The sequence below is a fragment of the Notothenia rossii genome (genome assembly GCF_949606895.1).
Source record: "Notothenia rossii genome assembly, chromosome: 4".
NCBI lineage: Eukaryota > Metazoa > Chordata > Actinopteri > Perciformes > Nototheniidae > Notothenia > Notothenia rossii.
In genome coordinates this window covers 29,631,180-29,648,904 of record NC_136902.1, presented here as the reverse complement: position 1 = coordinate 29,648,904, position 17,725 = coordinate 29,631,180, and the positions used below count along the sequence as shown (strand labels likewise).

The 17,725-nt window shown below is 41.1% G+C and overlaps 1 protein-coding gene and 1 long non-coding RNA gene across 2 annotated transcripts in view; one reads left to right on the top strand and one right to left on the bottom strand.

Moving 5' to 3' along the window:
- Positions 1 to 425: 425 nt before the first annotated feature.
- Positions 426 to 3,023, bottom strand: LOC307035715. Its single transcript, XR_013807165.1, has 2 exons — positions 2,673 to 3,023; positions 426 to 931 (listed from the first exon to the last, which is right to left on the bottom strand). It is a non-coding gene; the product is annotated as an uncharacterized lncRNA (long non-coding RNA).
- A 6,787-nt stretch (positions 3,024 to 9,810) lies between these two features.
- Positions 9,811 to 17,725, top strand: part of ttll10 (tubulin tyrosine ligase-like family, member 10) — a 36,904-nt gene continuing 28,989 nt past the window's right edge. The window contains exon 1 of the mRNA XM_079675361.1: positions 9,811 to 9,975. Within this exon, the coding sequence (XP_079531487.1) occupies positions 9,930 to 9,975 (46 nt within the window). The 5' untranslated portion in view covers positions 9,811 to 9,929. The remainder of the gene's footprint in view (positions 9,976 to 17,725) is intronic.

Genomic DNA, 17,725 nt, shown 5'->3' with positions numbered 1-17,725 from the left:
AATTGTGGACTTTAGGAACACAGATTTGTGATAATGTATTTTTAGGAAAATGTAAGTTCACTTACTAAGAGAACCTTGAGTCTCACATAAGCTGCATGATTGTATTAAAATCTTCCTATCACAACAGTTAAGGGAAATATTATATTTTCCTTTGTTTTACTCACACACATTTCTGAAAAACACAAGACCCTGATGAAAAAAGTATTCATTTTTTTTGCATTTTATATTTATCAGACTGGAGGTTACCTATTATTCTGAGGTAATTGTTCTGCCTTTTGAGTAGACGTGTGCTAACTTCAGTGTTAGGACAAAACAGTTCAATACATTCACATTTCCTGAATACTGAAGGCTTAGTGCCACAAAGCTGCAGCCACACTCAGGCCCCCCTGAGAATCAGCTGTTTGTTTCAAGGTGTGGCACCCAGAGCAAGTCCATTTACTCCTTTATTCTTATAGTGTAAAACAAACATACAGTAAAATTAAACTAAACTTTAAAAAACAGGGCCAGTTCTTCCTCTAATCTCTTAAGTAATTAATCACACTGACAAAATGATATCTTTGTTCCTCTTTGTCCTCTGAATTTTACACAGTTATCAGGTTGTGATGTTTTGGTGGACAATACCACTAAATGCCTGGAGTTTTCCGAGTTTAGGATTCAGTGACTGTACTCCTCTGCAGCAGAGAGAAACCAGCAATTCAAGATGAGGCGGCTTTGTTGACACTGTCACTAAACACCTGTTGTTCCATCAACAAGTTGCGCCGCAGTGGTTGCTTTTCACTTCAAATACGGATGAAAAATCACCAGCAGTTGAACATTTTTCGGAGGATTTGCTGATGTGGTTTCTGTCCTCAGTGGGTGGAGGGACATGTTGCTATCGTTCCGTGAATGCAGCCACTGAGAGTTGCCCAAGTTTCATCTTAGAGCAACTCACCTGGGAGAAAAGAGCAGAAGTTGGTTATAAAGAAATACGTTCTTAATGGGGAGCATGATTTAAGAGCGTATTTAAGGGAGGGTTAGTGATAAACAATGAGAGACTGAAGTTATCAGATACATTTACAGAAAAAAAATGTTCAAATATACGAGAAAAAACTGTTTACTATTTTAAGTATAATCTCAGAGAACAAGTTTATTCTCATAAATGCACCACTTTGAATTCAGCAATCGTATTTTCCTCATAATGTTACCTCCCTACCTTACTCCCTATCCTATTTAAACCTAAAATGGATCTTATGTGCTTTCATACAAAACCATCCGGAACACTTTTTTACATTTTTGCCCTGAGTTGGATAGAACAACCAACCCTACAACTCATACCCGACCTTCTATATAACCCAACCTAAAGCCACACCTTCACTTTAAACACAAGAACAGAGATTGTACAATTAATTCATCTGTGTTGTCATGATTGCCTTGCACAGTGATTTTCAGAGAATAGGTCTTCTTCCCAACAGACATATTGACTCGTCAAAGTAGAATTGCACAACACCTGGTCAATTCATAAATGCAATAAGAAATCTGAGTCTGTTGTAGACAAAAGGTGCAGTCATGTCTAAAAATGTCCCTCAATTCTGCCAAAAGGTCCTCCACCTGTTTACTTCCTCACTCTGCTGACTTTGAGTTAATCTTAAATCTTTTAGAGTCACTGCTTTGTCGGACACAGTACATCTGTGTCCCTGGAGGTGAATGATTAATGACATTAAGATTCAGGGTGTTTTATTCAACCTTGTGAAATCCCAAAGAGAGAACTGCTACTTAATCAGAAGTTCATGTAAGAAAGTTATGGAAAATGATCAGGAGTTTGAACGAACAGTAAGCATCTTGTTTTTCTCCATCTCCCTGTTCCCTCCCAGGCGCCTCGTTGCTATGCTGGGATTCCCACTGATGCAATATCATCTCTGCTCGGCTCAACTCTCTAGGTACGTGTGCATTGTCTCATTTTTACCTGAGGTGTTTTTTATCAAAATAAAACTGCCATGAAGTAACTACTTTTTATGTATTCCAGCTAACACAAATCATTTTTATGTGATTCCACCATTTACATCCTTTAACATGTCTGAAAAAGCCATGTTTGAAGCCTAGCTTTATTTCAACTCCCAGCAGACTCACCCCACCTTTGTGTTTCTGCTTAACACTTCAATGGCACGCCCATGCCCCGACTTGTAAACCCCCCACCCCTCCTCTATATCCTACTCTCATTGTAGTCAACCTGCTGTCGCTTCGGCCCAGAGTGCCTCTATTTTTGTGGATTTGTTAAGAAGGTGGTCATTAGACTTCCTATAGGAGAATATAGCCTATATGTAGAGGGACTTACCACAGCAGATGGGTAAATTAGATGGGAAGCAGGTTAATTTAGACTTGATGACACCCGTCACATGTGTTCTTCTGAGATTACCACTTTTAAACAGAAATATTTTGTAGGGATTTACACCATCTGTTGATATGTTTGTAAACCATAAATAAAATCAGATAATGTAATCAAGATGTCTTTCTTTATGGGGCATTTGTTTTCATTTGTTTTTTTTGTTTTTTATAAATACAGCTATTTTTAAGGTATAGTAACACTTTAAAAAAGATTCCCCTGTCCTTTAATGGCCTTTCAGCTCAGAGTTGTTGCTCCTCCTCTGTGTCCGTGCCCCTGTACAAACTGTAGTAGTCAAAAGGTGTTGTCTTACGTGCCAGTTTTGCATCTTGGTTTGATTTGAACAAAAGTCAGGAAGCGACCTGAGCTCGACACAGCAGCCTTGTCCCTGCAGCAGTTTCTGCATCCGCTCATTGAATGCAAAGTTATTTGCATAGGGAAATAAAAGCACAGGAGTGCCATCCAACGTTGGGAGGATTCAGTTTCCAAGCTCTATTATTTGTGGATACAATTGGTACGTTTAAGAGATTGATAAATAAAGGCCGAACTATTCAAGTGAATGGCGGTTAGTGTTTGTACAGAATAACACCACGCTAATGCTAATACAAGCTAACACCTCATATGAGCATTAAGCGGAGCAGCTGGAGCTCTGCTGGTGCACACATCTCTCCCGCCCATAGAGGTTAGCTGATTTGCCTCTGATGCAAATATCAACTGAAGACGAGCTGCAGGGATGACGCAGCTCAAACAGCAAAGAAAAAAAAATGCATCAGTCAAAGAGAGAGCGATTTGACTTTCACTATCTGACAGGGATTTTCTGTACACCTGCTCAAACTTTACACCCGTTGTGAAAGCCTGGTCTCATTATTACATGGTCATTTTGAACCATTATTAATTAAATTATCATGCCTTGATATATTCAAGGGATCTGTACACTTATTGAGTTTTTGTCAGTAAAAAGGTAATGTTTGGATCATCTACGCATTATTTTAAGGCAGTGTAACTACTTTTGTAACGATAAAATTGTTAGACTGGTTTATCTATTATCTGACATCAATTGTTCTACGCATTCTCTTCTTCTACTTCCTTGAGATTATGTCAGCCAAACAGTTTATCTGGTTCACCTGCTTGTCTGTAGTCTAAAAAGGCATGGACTCTTAAAAGGAACTAAATACCTTAAAGTATCGCTGGTGTTATTTAGTTTTATTCAATTCTCTTGGGTTCTCTAGCCCCTCATGCTATAATCATGTGTATTTTCTGCATTCCTGTTCATGTGTCTTCTCGCAATTATCACTGGCCCCGTGTTTCTCCTAATCGATCTCACCGGCCTGCTCTCGTCTATCCCACATGCTCCACTGAGATCCAACATCTCGTTTCAGGGGGCCTGTGGAACTGCCAGTCAGCTGTCCCTAAGGCTGACTTCATCTCTGGCTACGCTTCCCTGCAGTCTCTGGATTTCCTTGCTCTCACGGAGACCTGGATCACTCCATCCAACACATCCACCCCAGCAGCTCTCTCCACAGCATATTCCTTCTCCCATACACCCAGACCCTCTGGCAGAGGAGGTGGCACTGGTCTCCTGCTCTCTCCCAAATGGAGCTTTTCCCTCTTCAAGCTACCTAATTTCACTCCTTCCACCTTTGAATTCCATGCCGTCACAGTAACCCATCCTATACAATTAACCATTGTTGTTCTCTACCGTCCACCAGGCGCCTTGGGGGACTTCTTGGAGGAGTTAGATAATCTCCTCTCACACATCCCTGAAACTGGCCCTCCCGCTGTACTTCTCGGAGATTTCAACCTCCAGACAGGGAAGATATCTGAACTAACATCTCTGTTAACCACCTTTGCTTTCTCACTGTCTCCATCCCCACCAACTCATAAAGCTGGCAATGTCCTTGATCTCATATTCTCAAGGAACTGCTCTACTTCTAACCTCTCTGTAAACCCGCTCCACACATCCGATCACTTCTTCATTTCATTCTCTCTACCCCTTTCCAAACATAACAACCTCATCTCTTCTAACTCTGCTCCTGTCCGCCGTAACCTCCGTTCCCTCTCCCCCTCTACCTTTGCCTCATCGGTGCTCTCAGCCCTCCCTTCCTCTGACTCGTTCCAACTCCTGCCTCCAAACACTGCTGCAAAAACTCTCCTCTCGACTCTCTCATCCTCTCTGGACTTTCTCTGTCCTCTCACATCGCGGCCGGCTCATCAGTCCCCTCCTGCTCCCTGGCTAAATGATGCACTGCGTGCTAATAGAACCATCCTTCGGGCAGCAGAGTGGAAATGGTGGAAATCCAAACACCATGACGACCTCCTAACCTATCAGGCTCTCCTCTCCTCTTTCTCTGCTTCCATCTCTCAGGCAAAAAGCACTTTCTTTCAAGATAAGATCCAATCTTCCTATTCCAATCCCAAAAAACTATTTTCTATCTTCTCCACCCTCTTGGACCCCCCCAAAGCACCTCCCCCCTCCTCCCTTCTGTCAAGCGACTTTGTTAACCATTTTGAAAAAAAGGTTGATGATATTCGCTCTTCTTTTTCTGACTCACCTTTACTCACCGCTGGGTCACCAGACCCTCCCTTCACCCACACACTGACCTCCTTCTCCCCTCTCTCTCCAAGTGAGGTTCTTACCCTCGTTACCTCTGCCCGTCCTACCACCTGTTCTCTGGACCCTATTCCCTCAAACCTCCTTCAGACTATCGCTCCTGATATTCTACCATTTCTCACCCATTTCATCAACACTTCTCTAACTTCTGGTCACTTTCCAAACAGTCTCAAGGAGGCAAGAGTAAACCCTCTCCTAAAGAAACCCACTCTCAACCCGTCTGATGTTATTAACTACAGACCCGTCTCTCTCCTCCCGTTCCTGTCTAAAACACTTGAACGCGCTGTCTTTAAACAACTCTCCTCTTATCTCCATCAGAACAACCTTCTGGATCCGCACCAGTCTGGTTTCAAGGCAGGTCACTCAACAGAAACTGCTCTCCTTGCTGTCTCTGACAAACTGCACACTGCTAAAGCAGCCTCCCTCTCCTCTGTCATCATCCTTCTGGACCTGTCTGCTGCATTCGACACGGTGAACCATCGGATCCTCCTTCGCACTGTCCAAGAACTTGGAGTTTCAGGCACTGCACTTTCCCTCCTCACCTCATACCTCAACGACCGCACCTACAGGGTTACTTGGAGAGGGTCCGAGTCCGACCCTTGTCAATTAACTACAGGGGTCCCTCAGGGCTCGGTTCTTGGTCCCCTCCTCTTCTCCCTGTACACAAACTCGCTCGGGTCTGTCATTAGCCCGCATGGTTTTTCATACCACTGCTACGCTGACGACACCCAACTAATTCTGTCCTTTCCATGCTCAGAGACCCAGGTCGTCGCACGCATCTCTGCTTGCCTAGCAGACATCTCTCGGTGGATGTCTGCTCATCACCTCAAGCTCAACCTTGACAAGACTGAACTGCTCTTCCTTCCGGGAAAAGATTGTCCCACTCTTGACCTAACAATCAACATCGGCACCTCTGTTGTTTCCCCGACTCAGACTGCAAGGAATCTGGGTGTGGTCCTAGATAACAAACTGTCCTTCACTGCAAACATCGCTGCTACAACCCGCTGCTGCAGATACACGCTTTACAACATCAGGAGGATACGTCCCCAGCTGACCCAGACATCAGCGCAGATTCTGGTCCAGGCTCTCGTCATCTCACGCCTAGACTACTGCAACTCCCTCCTGGCTGGTCTACCTGCATGTGCCATCCGACCTCTGCAGCTCATCCAGAATGCAGCGGCTCGTCTGGTCTTCAACCTTCCCAAATTCTCCCACACCACACCGCTCCTCCGCTCCCTTCACTGGCTTCCAGTAACTGCTAGAATCCACTTCAAGACACTGGTACTTGCGTACCATGCTGCGAATGGATCTGGCCCTTCCTACATCCAGGACATGGTTAAACCGTACACCCCAGCACGTGCACTCCGCTCTGCATCAGCCAAACAGCTCGCTGCACCCGCACTGCGAGGGGGACCCAAGTTCCCGTCAGCAAAAACACGTGGGTTTGCTATCCTGGCTCCAAAATGGTGGAATGAGCTCCCCATTGAAATCAGGACAGCAGATAGCTTACACATCTTCCGACGCAAACTGAAAACTAATCTCTTTAGACTCCACTTCGAGCGATAGAATTACTAACAAAGCACTTATATACTAATAAAGGGCTGGCTTTCTAAATGCCAGTTGAGTAGCACTTGAAATGTTTGGCTCTATGAAACCTGATGTACTTATATGATTCTGTTTTCTTAAAGGTTGTATCTTCCTGGTCGAATGCACTTATTGTAAGTCGCTTTGGATAAAAGCGTCAGCTAAATGCAATGTAATGTAATAATGTTAAAGGTCCCATGTCATGCTTTTCCGGTTATTACCCGTCCCCTTGTGTGTTATGAAGGTTTTTATGCATGTAAACGGTCTGCAGAGTCAAAACCCTCAAAGTACACCCTGTAGCGAGTAAAACTCTAACACAGAAAATACCTGTCTATGCTGCCCCAGAACGCCTCGTTGGGGATTTTTAGATTCTTCCGAGAACCAAGTGACGTAACGACGATCCAAATGGACCTATTGGTTCAAATGGACCAATCCGTGGAGCTCCTCACACAGCAGGATACCTTGGCGTCACTATCAAACGCCATTGTAACACATAAACACACATCAGTGCACAGTGGGCTCATAGGGAGGGAGGGGGGGGGGCAGGAGCTCCAACAAGGCGTTTAGGACAGAGATTGAATACACACACTATACAGAGATGCTGTATGAGAAACCAATGTGAGTTTGGAACATTGAACAATGGAAATCTATTCTAGTAGACCTCAACAATGGAATTATGATCAGTAGAAATGGCCATGTCATGGGACCTTTAAAAGAACACACGTTTTCTGCTGACAAAATAGATAAATAATACATCTTGTAACAGCTACAAAGATGAAGGGTTTACAGGTTTTATACTGTTTAACACTCAATCATTTTAGACCCCTTGCTGTAAAAAACCCGCTTGCAGAGCAACACCATGAATGCCTTTGCAGAAAGACATACCTGTCTATTTTATCCACATTTAACATAATGTCATCTCTAATTTGACCTCTTAGACAGCAGTCTCAGAGAAGGTGGTCAATGTTGTGAAACTGATGCGACTAGGGTTAGGCAGCAGAGCTACTGTACTTGTTAAAGTTTTTAAAAAGATCATGGTTTGGTTTAATATAAGTATGTTTTTTACATTACAAGGTGGAGTCATAACATCACATTATCAGTAAAAAGTGACTCAACTATCGGCTTTGGCCCCAGTGAAACAGTTTGTTAAAAATCTAGGGAAACTTAAATAGATACTTAAGAATATCTTGCGTCAATTATCAAAGCGATGGTAGGCCTTGGAAATCAGACCAAGCTGTCACATTAGTTTGAATCATTGTGTGTCATAAATCTTTGTCATTCTGAACAGGAATAAAAACGTTGGCCAGTATACGTGGACTGAAGTCACTTTGTACAAACTGTTTGGTTTCATCGGGGTTGCCAACAGGTTCTGTACGAGTAAATGGCTGTTTGTCAATAAATACTGTTTGGTAGTTGTGCTGTGTAACAGCTTTTAAAACCTGTCATTTTACCACCTTTATCTAGAGCATGTAATTAGTCTTTTCAGTGTCTTTACTGGATACAAAGACATAACAGTGATATCTTCTTCCGCAGGGCAAAAAACAACAAACTAGGGTATTTCCCCAAAAGTGGAACTGTTCCTTTAAAGTTTGGGGCCTGTCCTAAGATCGGAAGTAAGCTTCTCACCGAGCAATACCGGAAACATTGTTAAGCACTAAGGGTGCTACACGCCTTTCATTTAAATAATATATTGTAGACATTATGTGATATATAGGCAAGTCTGTTTACTTGAATAAAGTAATACTCTAAGATGATAATAACAGTTTGAACCTGTTCAGAGAAGTTATACACATGCACATGTGTACACACACCTTTCTTTGAAGTGTGTGTGTGTGTATGTTGGCGTGGTCTTTGTCTGCGGTCCCCTGACATGAATGGAGCCGGGCCTTGTGCTGTCGACAGCTGTCTCCTTTGAACGCCCAAAGACAAAAGGCCTTAAATCCAGAGACCTCCCTCTTTCATGTGTTCATCTGATACCGCTCTTCCTCACTTTACTGTCATCCATTCAGCTCCAGGCCCCAGGCCGCAGCTTGTTACTGCGTTCAACCTCTGCAGTCTATGGATTCATTCGCTGCCTCGTATGAGAGAGAGAGAGAACAGCTTTCATTACGAACAAAGTGCAGCCTTGGAATAAGCAGTGCTGTAGTACCATCAGAATCTGTCTCAACTGCTGATTTAGGAGTTGATTTGGTCCTGTTTTGGATAACAACATTTCTTATTTAAGAAACAATTATAGTTATATCCACTATACATCCAAAATATCTCCTTTAGTTCTGATATGTCGGAGTTAGAGGTTGCATGTGAGCTTAAAACAGCTCTGGAAAATATGTCACATGCAGCCATTTTGGAGCATTTATTTACTGTTGTAGGGTATGTCAGTGGGTTATTGTAAGATTACATTTTGTAACTTAAGTTGTGCACTGTTTATTCAGCGATCCTGTCTTAAAATCAAGTTTTAAACCAGCAATGTTTTGTTTTATAACATCTTTATTGTTTTATTTGAAGCTGCACATTTACCTAATAAATGCACATGTTTGCCCCCTGATCGATTTAAAATACAAATTTGAATATAATAAGAAATGGTAAATATATGTAGAATATAATGAACCGGTTAAGGCTTGTAGCCACGCATACAATAAAAAGCTCACTAAAAATGAGAAGTTTGCTGTAAACTTTACAGCATCCAACCAATAGATTATGGGGACCCGGAAAATGTTGTAAATCTCTGCCATGGGTGGTGCTGAACTGTTCCAAAAGATACAATTACTTTGTTTTAAATTATTATAAGCCTAAATGAAATGATACACTTGCAAAAGGAAATCCTGATTTTTAGCATCCACTTATTCCTGATGGAGAGAAGAATCAGGCTGTAAATGCTTGGGTAATGTTTAGCCAAGCATTTACAGCCTGTTGTCAGTTACAAAGTTATACTTAAACTAATGTCCTCACGTTACTACTTCAAACCTCATATCCTCTTAAGAGAGGAAAACCATAGATGAAAGCTAAAAATAGTGTGTATTTCAAAGAAGACCGGGGAGTCTTGGTCCACGGTGCGTCAGACTGCCTCCCATTCACTGAGGGTAATTAGAAAGGGCAGGATCTGTGTGTGTCCTTGTGTGCATGTGTGTGTGAGTGTGTGTTTAGCCTGCATGAGGAGGCTGAGGCCCAACACTGTACCAGGCAAAGGTTTCCACCGGCCCATTCTTGCATAACTCACTGAGTGATAACAACGGTGAATTCCTCTTAACACACATCACAGCTGCCAACATCTTTGCTTTTGGTTTTTCCCTGCTTCGGATTGTAATACCCACAGCCCAGGGTGAGCTGGAGAGAGAAGGTTGAAGATCTCCCCTGCAGCCTGCCTGTCTTGAAGAGATGGAGGGATTGTGTGATCTACTGGGGCAGAGGTCACGTTCATCAGGTAGGTCAGCCGGGGTCAACGCTGAAGGTGTTTCCACATCTATTGTCTGTTAGACTGGGAATAGAGATGGGGGTTTTACTTCAGAGTGATGCACAGGGCAGGGACTCCAATGGCTGGTATGAGCTATAGTTAAGGGTAGAGGTACATTATGTGAGTTATTTGGATGCATTTAAGCAGTTTTTCCCCCTATGCAGTATTGGGCTCTTTTCACTGCAGTCCACCTACATTGCATAGCAGCTGGATTTAATCATACGATCCCGTATTCACACAAAAAACAATCTTAACATGCTTCAAGTATCAGTGTGCCACCAATCAGCGTTATTTTGTGTTTGTGAGGAGATACTGGCAGCTACGATTGTTGGTGCATGCTACAACAAGGAGAGGTGACTGCTCACTAAAAACAACAATGGCGGCTGCTAAAGAGGTTACATGCTACAATAATATCAGTTTTTTTGAGACTCGCAAGTATTTTCTTTTTTAATTTGTATTGAAAGGAAGCAAAGAAAGGCATTGAAGGCTTTTCTAAAGATATTATAGACAGTAAAATATATTGCATTAAAGTTTTGACACAGTTCGACTAACGGTAACGGGCAGTGTTGTCAGATCTCACGTGAGTGTCTTGCTGAAATGGACAATTCAAAGTGGTCTCGAACAAAGATTCTTTGTGCTTTGTCTTTTTGTGGTCTGTCAGAATGTTTGGAAGATATGTGGCTTATGAATAATCGATCCAGTACTTGTTTGTTGACTATTGGGCTAATGAATCGACCACATTCTCAGTTCACGGTCTGTTTCCCATTAGAGTTTATGGACCTGCCTCTAGATTCTAAAGCGGCGCTGTGAAAATACAGAAACAGGAAATAGACTCTCGTCTTTGTTCTGAAGTTTTGCTACTTTTCTCAACGTGTTTGCTCTTTTTCCCACTGGTTTTGGCACGAGTTTGATTGACAGATGGTTTATCAAATCACCTGCCAAGTATTTTTTTAAGTGCCTCCCTTTCTCAAATTTTTTCCAATGTTGGCTTCTCCGATGGTTCTGTGTAACAAACATCTGGGGCGTCAGGTTAGCAGTCTACCATGTTGACTCAAAACTTCTTTAACACCAACATCTTCCTGAAGGATCAGATTAGACATAAACACTGCTGTGTACAGAGCACTGGCAATAAAACATCAACGTTATACTCTCCAACAGCTCACCTTTACCTCACCCATCTCTGTTCAACAAGCAGCTGGTCTCCATGCCTCCTGCTCCCCCATAGGCTCTCGGGGGATCGTGTTGCACCTCGCTGCCTCTTTTTGATTGGCCAGAAGTACTAAATGAACCCACTGGCCAAGCGTCTGGAGACGGCATTGTTGACAGAGCGGCGCCCAAATCAAAAGGGTGTGTTTGGAGGGTTATAAACCCCGGCTGAGGTCTGAGAGCTGAGCGTGTTAATGTGTAGCTCGCTGACGGCTCTGAGGGGCAGAGAGACCCAGCTAATGTTTAGGCCCGTGGACTTTGATTCTCATTTCTTCCTGATTCATACAACAGAATGAAAAGCGCCAATCATTGACCTGCATACAGATTCACATGAGTTCAGAGAGTCATTCTGGGTGAATGCTTGTTTTCCAGACTGTAATGCATTTAGCAGCATGCACTTCCAACCTTACTTCCACTTACCCCTATATTTAAGTTGAGTATTTTATTTGGCAAACTGTCACCATTTGAAGTATTTCTGAAAATTCTTCTTGCTCATTGAGCTCCGGCCTAATGTTCCCCAGCTTTATTGTGGCAAATTGCACAAAAGAGTCAAACCACTTCACTGGAAAATGAGTTTATTTCACTATAATATCTACTCAAAAACCTCATCATTTCCTGTTAGATCCTTAGCTTTATCCGCATGAGGATCAAAAGCCAAAGATGTGACCGAAGTCATGAACTTTATCTGAATAGATAAGATACGCAGCACGTTCACAGAAAGCCCGACATGAGGCAGGAAACACTTTCCCTTTTAGAATGACTTGTCTTGGAAATCATTGTTTTTCATTTCAGATGAGTTTCTGGTTTACCATAATAAGCTTTAGTAATGAACTCATTCAATGAGAATCTTCCTGCTTGTTAAGATATTTTCTCAGCAGGTTGGAGATCTTCATTTCTCCCTGCACAGCTCGCTGCTGAGGTCAGATGTATATGTTGGCCATGACCCTTACCGTTACAGAAAACAATAAATCTCCCTGATGTATAACTCCAATTTAATTGGATTGCAATCTTTTTGCATTGCTCAGCAGTAATTTACTAGCATCAGACAGTGATGAGAAACAATGCTTTCAAGAGGGTTTTATGCTGGGATACATAAAACAGCAAGAAGGAGCTTGTTAAAAATGTGATGCATCTATAGTTTGTGTAGAGGCAGTTTATTCTTCTCTGAAAAGGATTACATTGCAGAAGTTATAACTCAATTATATACTTAAGGGGATCCAGTAGATTAAATATTGGTCAAGTCTGTAAAGCAAATAGAAACGTTGTGTTTAATGGTGAGTATTGAGCCTGTTGCAGCGGCTGCATCAGGGAGAGGAGACATAGAGTTGTGTGCTGGTTTTGTGAGGAGGTTGTTTTGGATAATGCATGTTCTAGTATGAAGGACAAACTTTTTCTTCCAATGGGTTTTTTGGGAGATGCTCCTTTGGAAAATTCACAAATGTGCCTAAGGGGAGACACAACAACTAAAACACTGTCTAGCACTGTTCAATTTACACAGTTTGGACTCTTTGACTTCTCATGTCTTAGAATTGGAGGACGAAACCCTCTTTAATTCTCACACATACATGCACACACAGTGAAATGTGACTTCTGCATTTAACCCATCCTATTTCCAGTGTCTTCTTTCAGACTAGTGGGAAAACATTTCCAAAACACACTATTTGGTCTTTATTTCCCACATTTATGTGTATAAGTTCCTCCTACCATAATGCCTCCTATTTCACCAAAGGTTAGCATTAGATGAAGCCTCTTTTGCATATGTTTTCTATATGTTTATACTTAATATAAGTAACCATGATTATAATGGTGATATATTTTTGTTTTATAACTGTATTTACCTGTAGGAACTTTACAATAGATATCTCCAAAGGCTGTTTTCTTAAGACGAATAGTGTTTGCTTCCCTTCAGGAGCACTCACCATACCTGTCCACAGTATTTTCAGATTTATGTAAAAAAACATACGCATAATGCCCTCTGCAAAACCCCTTTGACTCTTAATATCTCAACAAAGTGTAACATCACTTTTAACTTGTTCTATACAATGGTCACATTTCTGATCCGGGAGAATAGACACATATTTATTTTTGATAAACAATTCTGCAAAAAAGGTATGCAAAATATAATAGATTTGATTTAAGTAAGCAACTGGGGAAGTTTCATCTGGATATTTATTAGTTTAGTAGTTTGTTCCCTAGTTACCTGATATGTCTCTCCTCAATGTTTTTCCTTGTTTGTGAAAGGGAAAGGGATGTTTGTTTTTATACGACAAAAGCTCAGTTGTATATTAGTTCTGACATGCTGTTTTTTTCAGTTAAGCGAATTTAGCAGGAAGAGTAAGGAGAGTTGTGGGAAATGTTTCATATGGTAATCACACTGAGGTGTTGCTCTATATTTGACAATGGTGTAAAGATTTAAGCTACTCAAGCATGTTTTTTAATGTTCACCTGACTTCCGGCTTTCTTCAGCCACCATAGGATATCTGATGTACTCTTTGATTTAGTCTTTGTCATGGCCTCACAAACACAGGAGGTGGGGGGGGTGGAGGAGGGCTGCGTTTCTTCCTTGGTAACTGCTCCCAGTGGGCCGTTTCCTCGCTTCCCTTCACCTGAACCCCCCCTCCCCAGAGACCCTCCTCATCACAAACAGGTCTTGCATCATTAGCAGGACCTGCTGTTCCCCTGCAGCCGGACCCCCATGATACACTCTCTGGGAGAGATCATCCTTACCCAGCTCACAGGCTGTACACGTGAAGACAGCTTTACAGAAATAATTATATATATTTTTTAATGAGCTTAAACTTTCCCTCATGTTCAGTATTTAACTTTAAATAACTGTAATGCTGATAATGACTTCCTTTTCTTGGGGGAAATCCGCGCAGCAGTTGTCTTCCTAGAGATCACCTCGAATAAAAAATATTTCCAAACTGTTGTACGACCCTTTCAGAAAGCCAATATAAATCATGTGATGCACTATTGCTGTTCTGTTATGGTATTTACTCTTAAAGTTCGTCAAGCCCACTTTGTTCACTTCTCATGACTTTAAGTGATGATGTGTTTAGCCATTGATTGTGTGTATGCACTATGCAGTGTATAAAAGACATACATATACTGATGTTAAATGGAGACAATACAGGTTAACCATATCACTGTGAATCGTTCCCTGTTGATTACTAAGGCAAATATGTATTGGAAAAGCTTTCTCAAAGCGTTTGAATATGCATATGAGGGATTATCTTGTAGAATATGTGCTTATTTACATATATTTCCGGAACAGAAAACTGAAAAAGGGAGGATGAAGCCAGTTGCAATATTCTTTCCCATTCTGTCCACTAGTCTAAAGGAGGACGTAAGCAAAATAGGCCAACTCTGAAATGTGACCATTGGATCTTAAAACTGATGTTCTTGCCAGTGATGGTAACCGTGGGCACAGTTAAAAAGTAGTGAAATAAAGCTATGTCAACGTAAAAGATGTGTCACTGGGAACACATGTCTGCTAGTTTGACCAGTTTACCCACAAAATACCTTGCTTTATTAGACTACTTTTAGAGGTCAAGATTAAAATAATCACATAGAGAAAAAAGACATTCAAGAAGTCTGAAAAGGGGGAGCGATGTCTTTAAAGGTAGCACATGTTCATGGCCTAGGAACTGTTCAAACCAACGCTTAAAGCTGAACTTCTTTCATACAGTCAGACCGCTCTACCTGCCAGCAGTATCAATATTGAGACTAGGGGAGGACACTACTTTGAAACTTTATTGACATTTTTTAATTCCTAGTTATCTTCCTGTCAGTTGTGCTGCAACAGTCCTCTACAAGAACAATATGATGTGTCTGCTCTCTAGTTTCCTCCTAAGGAAAATCAATTTTTCAGTCTTTTACCTATTTGTCTAGTTGTCACGTGAAAATTGAATGAAACATGAAATTGATGTCAGTGCAGACAGGATCTCCAAAGAAAGACTTTCTCGGGACTCGTGAGTTGCTACTTGCAAATAGCTACTGTAACTGTCAGCCAAGCTACTTGTAGTGCATAAAAACATATTTCAACGTTAACTTGACATTACAATTTTTTTAAAGAAATGAGTCTGCAAAAATATAAGGCGAGAGCATTAACATTGCTTACAATTTCTTATGATACATTTTTTTTTTGCTTTACAAACTGATTGTACGGTGGCCGATGAGTGCAAACGCGTTACAACGTCCCAAAACATTTCCATTAGGAGAAACGCAAAGCAGTATCAAAAAGGATGCAAACAACAAAAATGAGTGTCTTCAGTGTTTTTTTAATTGTGTATTTGCAGGATCTGGTTTAAGCAGCACTTTCAGTGAACCCTGCACATGTTTCCTCAAGTGGGTGAAGGTTTTGTTAAATGTGTTGTAAAGTTGGTGAATGTGTTCCTTCATCTGCACATTTGTGTTTTCGTATTTGCATCATCTTGGAAACTGCAGCGCGTTTCTCCTAGTGGAAATGTTTTGGGCCGTTGAAGCGCGTTTGCACCTGTTGGCCACCATAGTTTTGGCATAAAAACAGTATACTGGATGGACCTGGACAAGAAATGAGCTCTTCCCAATGGAAATGTATGTGAACCCTATTACTAATAATGTAATACTGTAAATTAATTGACAGCTCACTATTGACCCAAACAATTATCTGCTTTCTGTGCGGGGACAGAGGATGACGCTTCCCTCCGTGCCTAATCTCAATAGGCCTGTGTAATGGGCCTATTGAGGACCTTCTGTTAATGCCATTCAAAATGTTTTATGCTTGGATGAATTCAGCATAAGCATATACCTCATCCTCTGAAAATCATTGTCATTCCCTGCATGCTAATGCCTCAGCAAACACATTACACAGTGAGCTAATTACATGAGACCAAACAGAAAGGCTTTTTGGAAGAACTGCGCAGGTGTGTTTGGAGATGCTACGCTATCATGGCACCTCATAATGCCCTCAAACTGAACACACACAAACCCTTTAAAGCTTCTGACAATGCCAAATGTTGTCGTTAGGCAGGCAGGGCTGACATGCTATTTAAAGTAGGGCACAATGAGCGGTGACCTTGAGGTCAGCATTTACACTCATTTCCTAAACAAACTGCAACGTCTCCTCTGTGAATGAAACTTGACCTGACAGCAACTCTGCAGCTGTGTTTGACAGGCAACAAGTCAAACTCTGGAGGGTGTGTGTTTGTGTGTTTGTGTGTGTGCCTGCACATTTAAATTCAGACAGACAGGAGTATATTCAGAGAAATTGAACGTAACAAGAAAAATCTGTTTTTCCTCATTTATGCTACGTATCAGTGACAAATGAAACAAAAAGGGTTTAAGGTGTTACTCCTTGTTTTCATGGCCGTCATTTGTATAGTTTGAATATAGTTTAATGTATTCATGTCCAAAAATGCTTTTCTGGGTTTTACTGTTGCATTTTCATTATATGTATTGTTTTATTAGTCTAACATTATTGTATTGTTTACATTTGTTCTGTTGTATTATCAGCTTATCAGTTCTGTAAAGCACTTTATAAGGCTCTAAGCTATATTAAAGGTGCAATTTGATTGATTGATTAAGTGCCATAGATTCTTAATAGTGTGTTAATCTATACTGGAGAGGGATGAACAGCATTACCTGATAAAAGGTTCTCCATCTCGTTGTCTTCAATAATGTTGGCGCAGAGCGCTGTCTGACACGTTGCTCATATTCTCCCAGAGGTGTTCAGCTGGATTGAGATCTAGTGACTGTGAAGGCCACTCATTAAAGCTTTTTAGTTATTAGTACGTTTCTAAAATGTCTGGCAAAATACAATAACTTGGTGTCTTCTGCTCCGATCAATAGGCTGAGATAATGACAGACTGTGACATCTAATAAGAGTCCTGTGTTTGGATATTAAACACTCCTGGCACCTTTCTGTCATTTATTCTTTAATATAAACAACTGAGAAAGCAAAAAATCTGTTTAGATAAGCCTATGCTGAATCAGCTCTAAATCTACCCTCTCGATGCGAAGAAACCATTTGTTGGCAAAAAACATTCTTGAATTCACATATTTATAAGTTCTTTTAATTTAAATGTTATATTATCTTGGCAAAATATGAAAAAAACAAACTAATTGACATCAAGAAGTTATAATAAAGCAAAAACAACAATATAAGATTAGAAGCTCAGTTAAACAGTGAAGTAAACTGGATAGTGAACCGTCCAAGTTTAAGCACCTTGCTAGCGGTAGCTCCAAATTAAGAATGTAAATACATTTGATGGTGTACATACCAACATACACAAGTTAGACGGTACTGTACCTAATCTGAACAGATATGGACTGTACTTTCAGAAAATGAAGCTTAAGTGGATGTTTTTCCTTTTAGATAATGTAAGAGCTACATTGAAATGCATCATCAAAGTGATGCAACAATCGGATTCGGATAGGACACTGTGTGGGGGTCTTGGTCGTATTTTGCAAAGGCTAAATAGATGCTTATGTATTTCAAACAATATGATGAATACATTTAACATGTCATCATTAA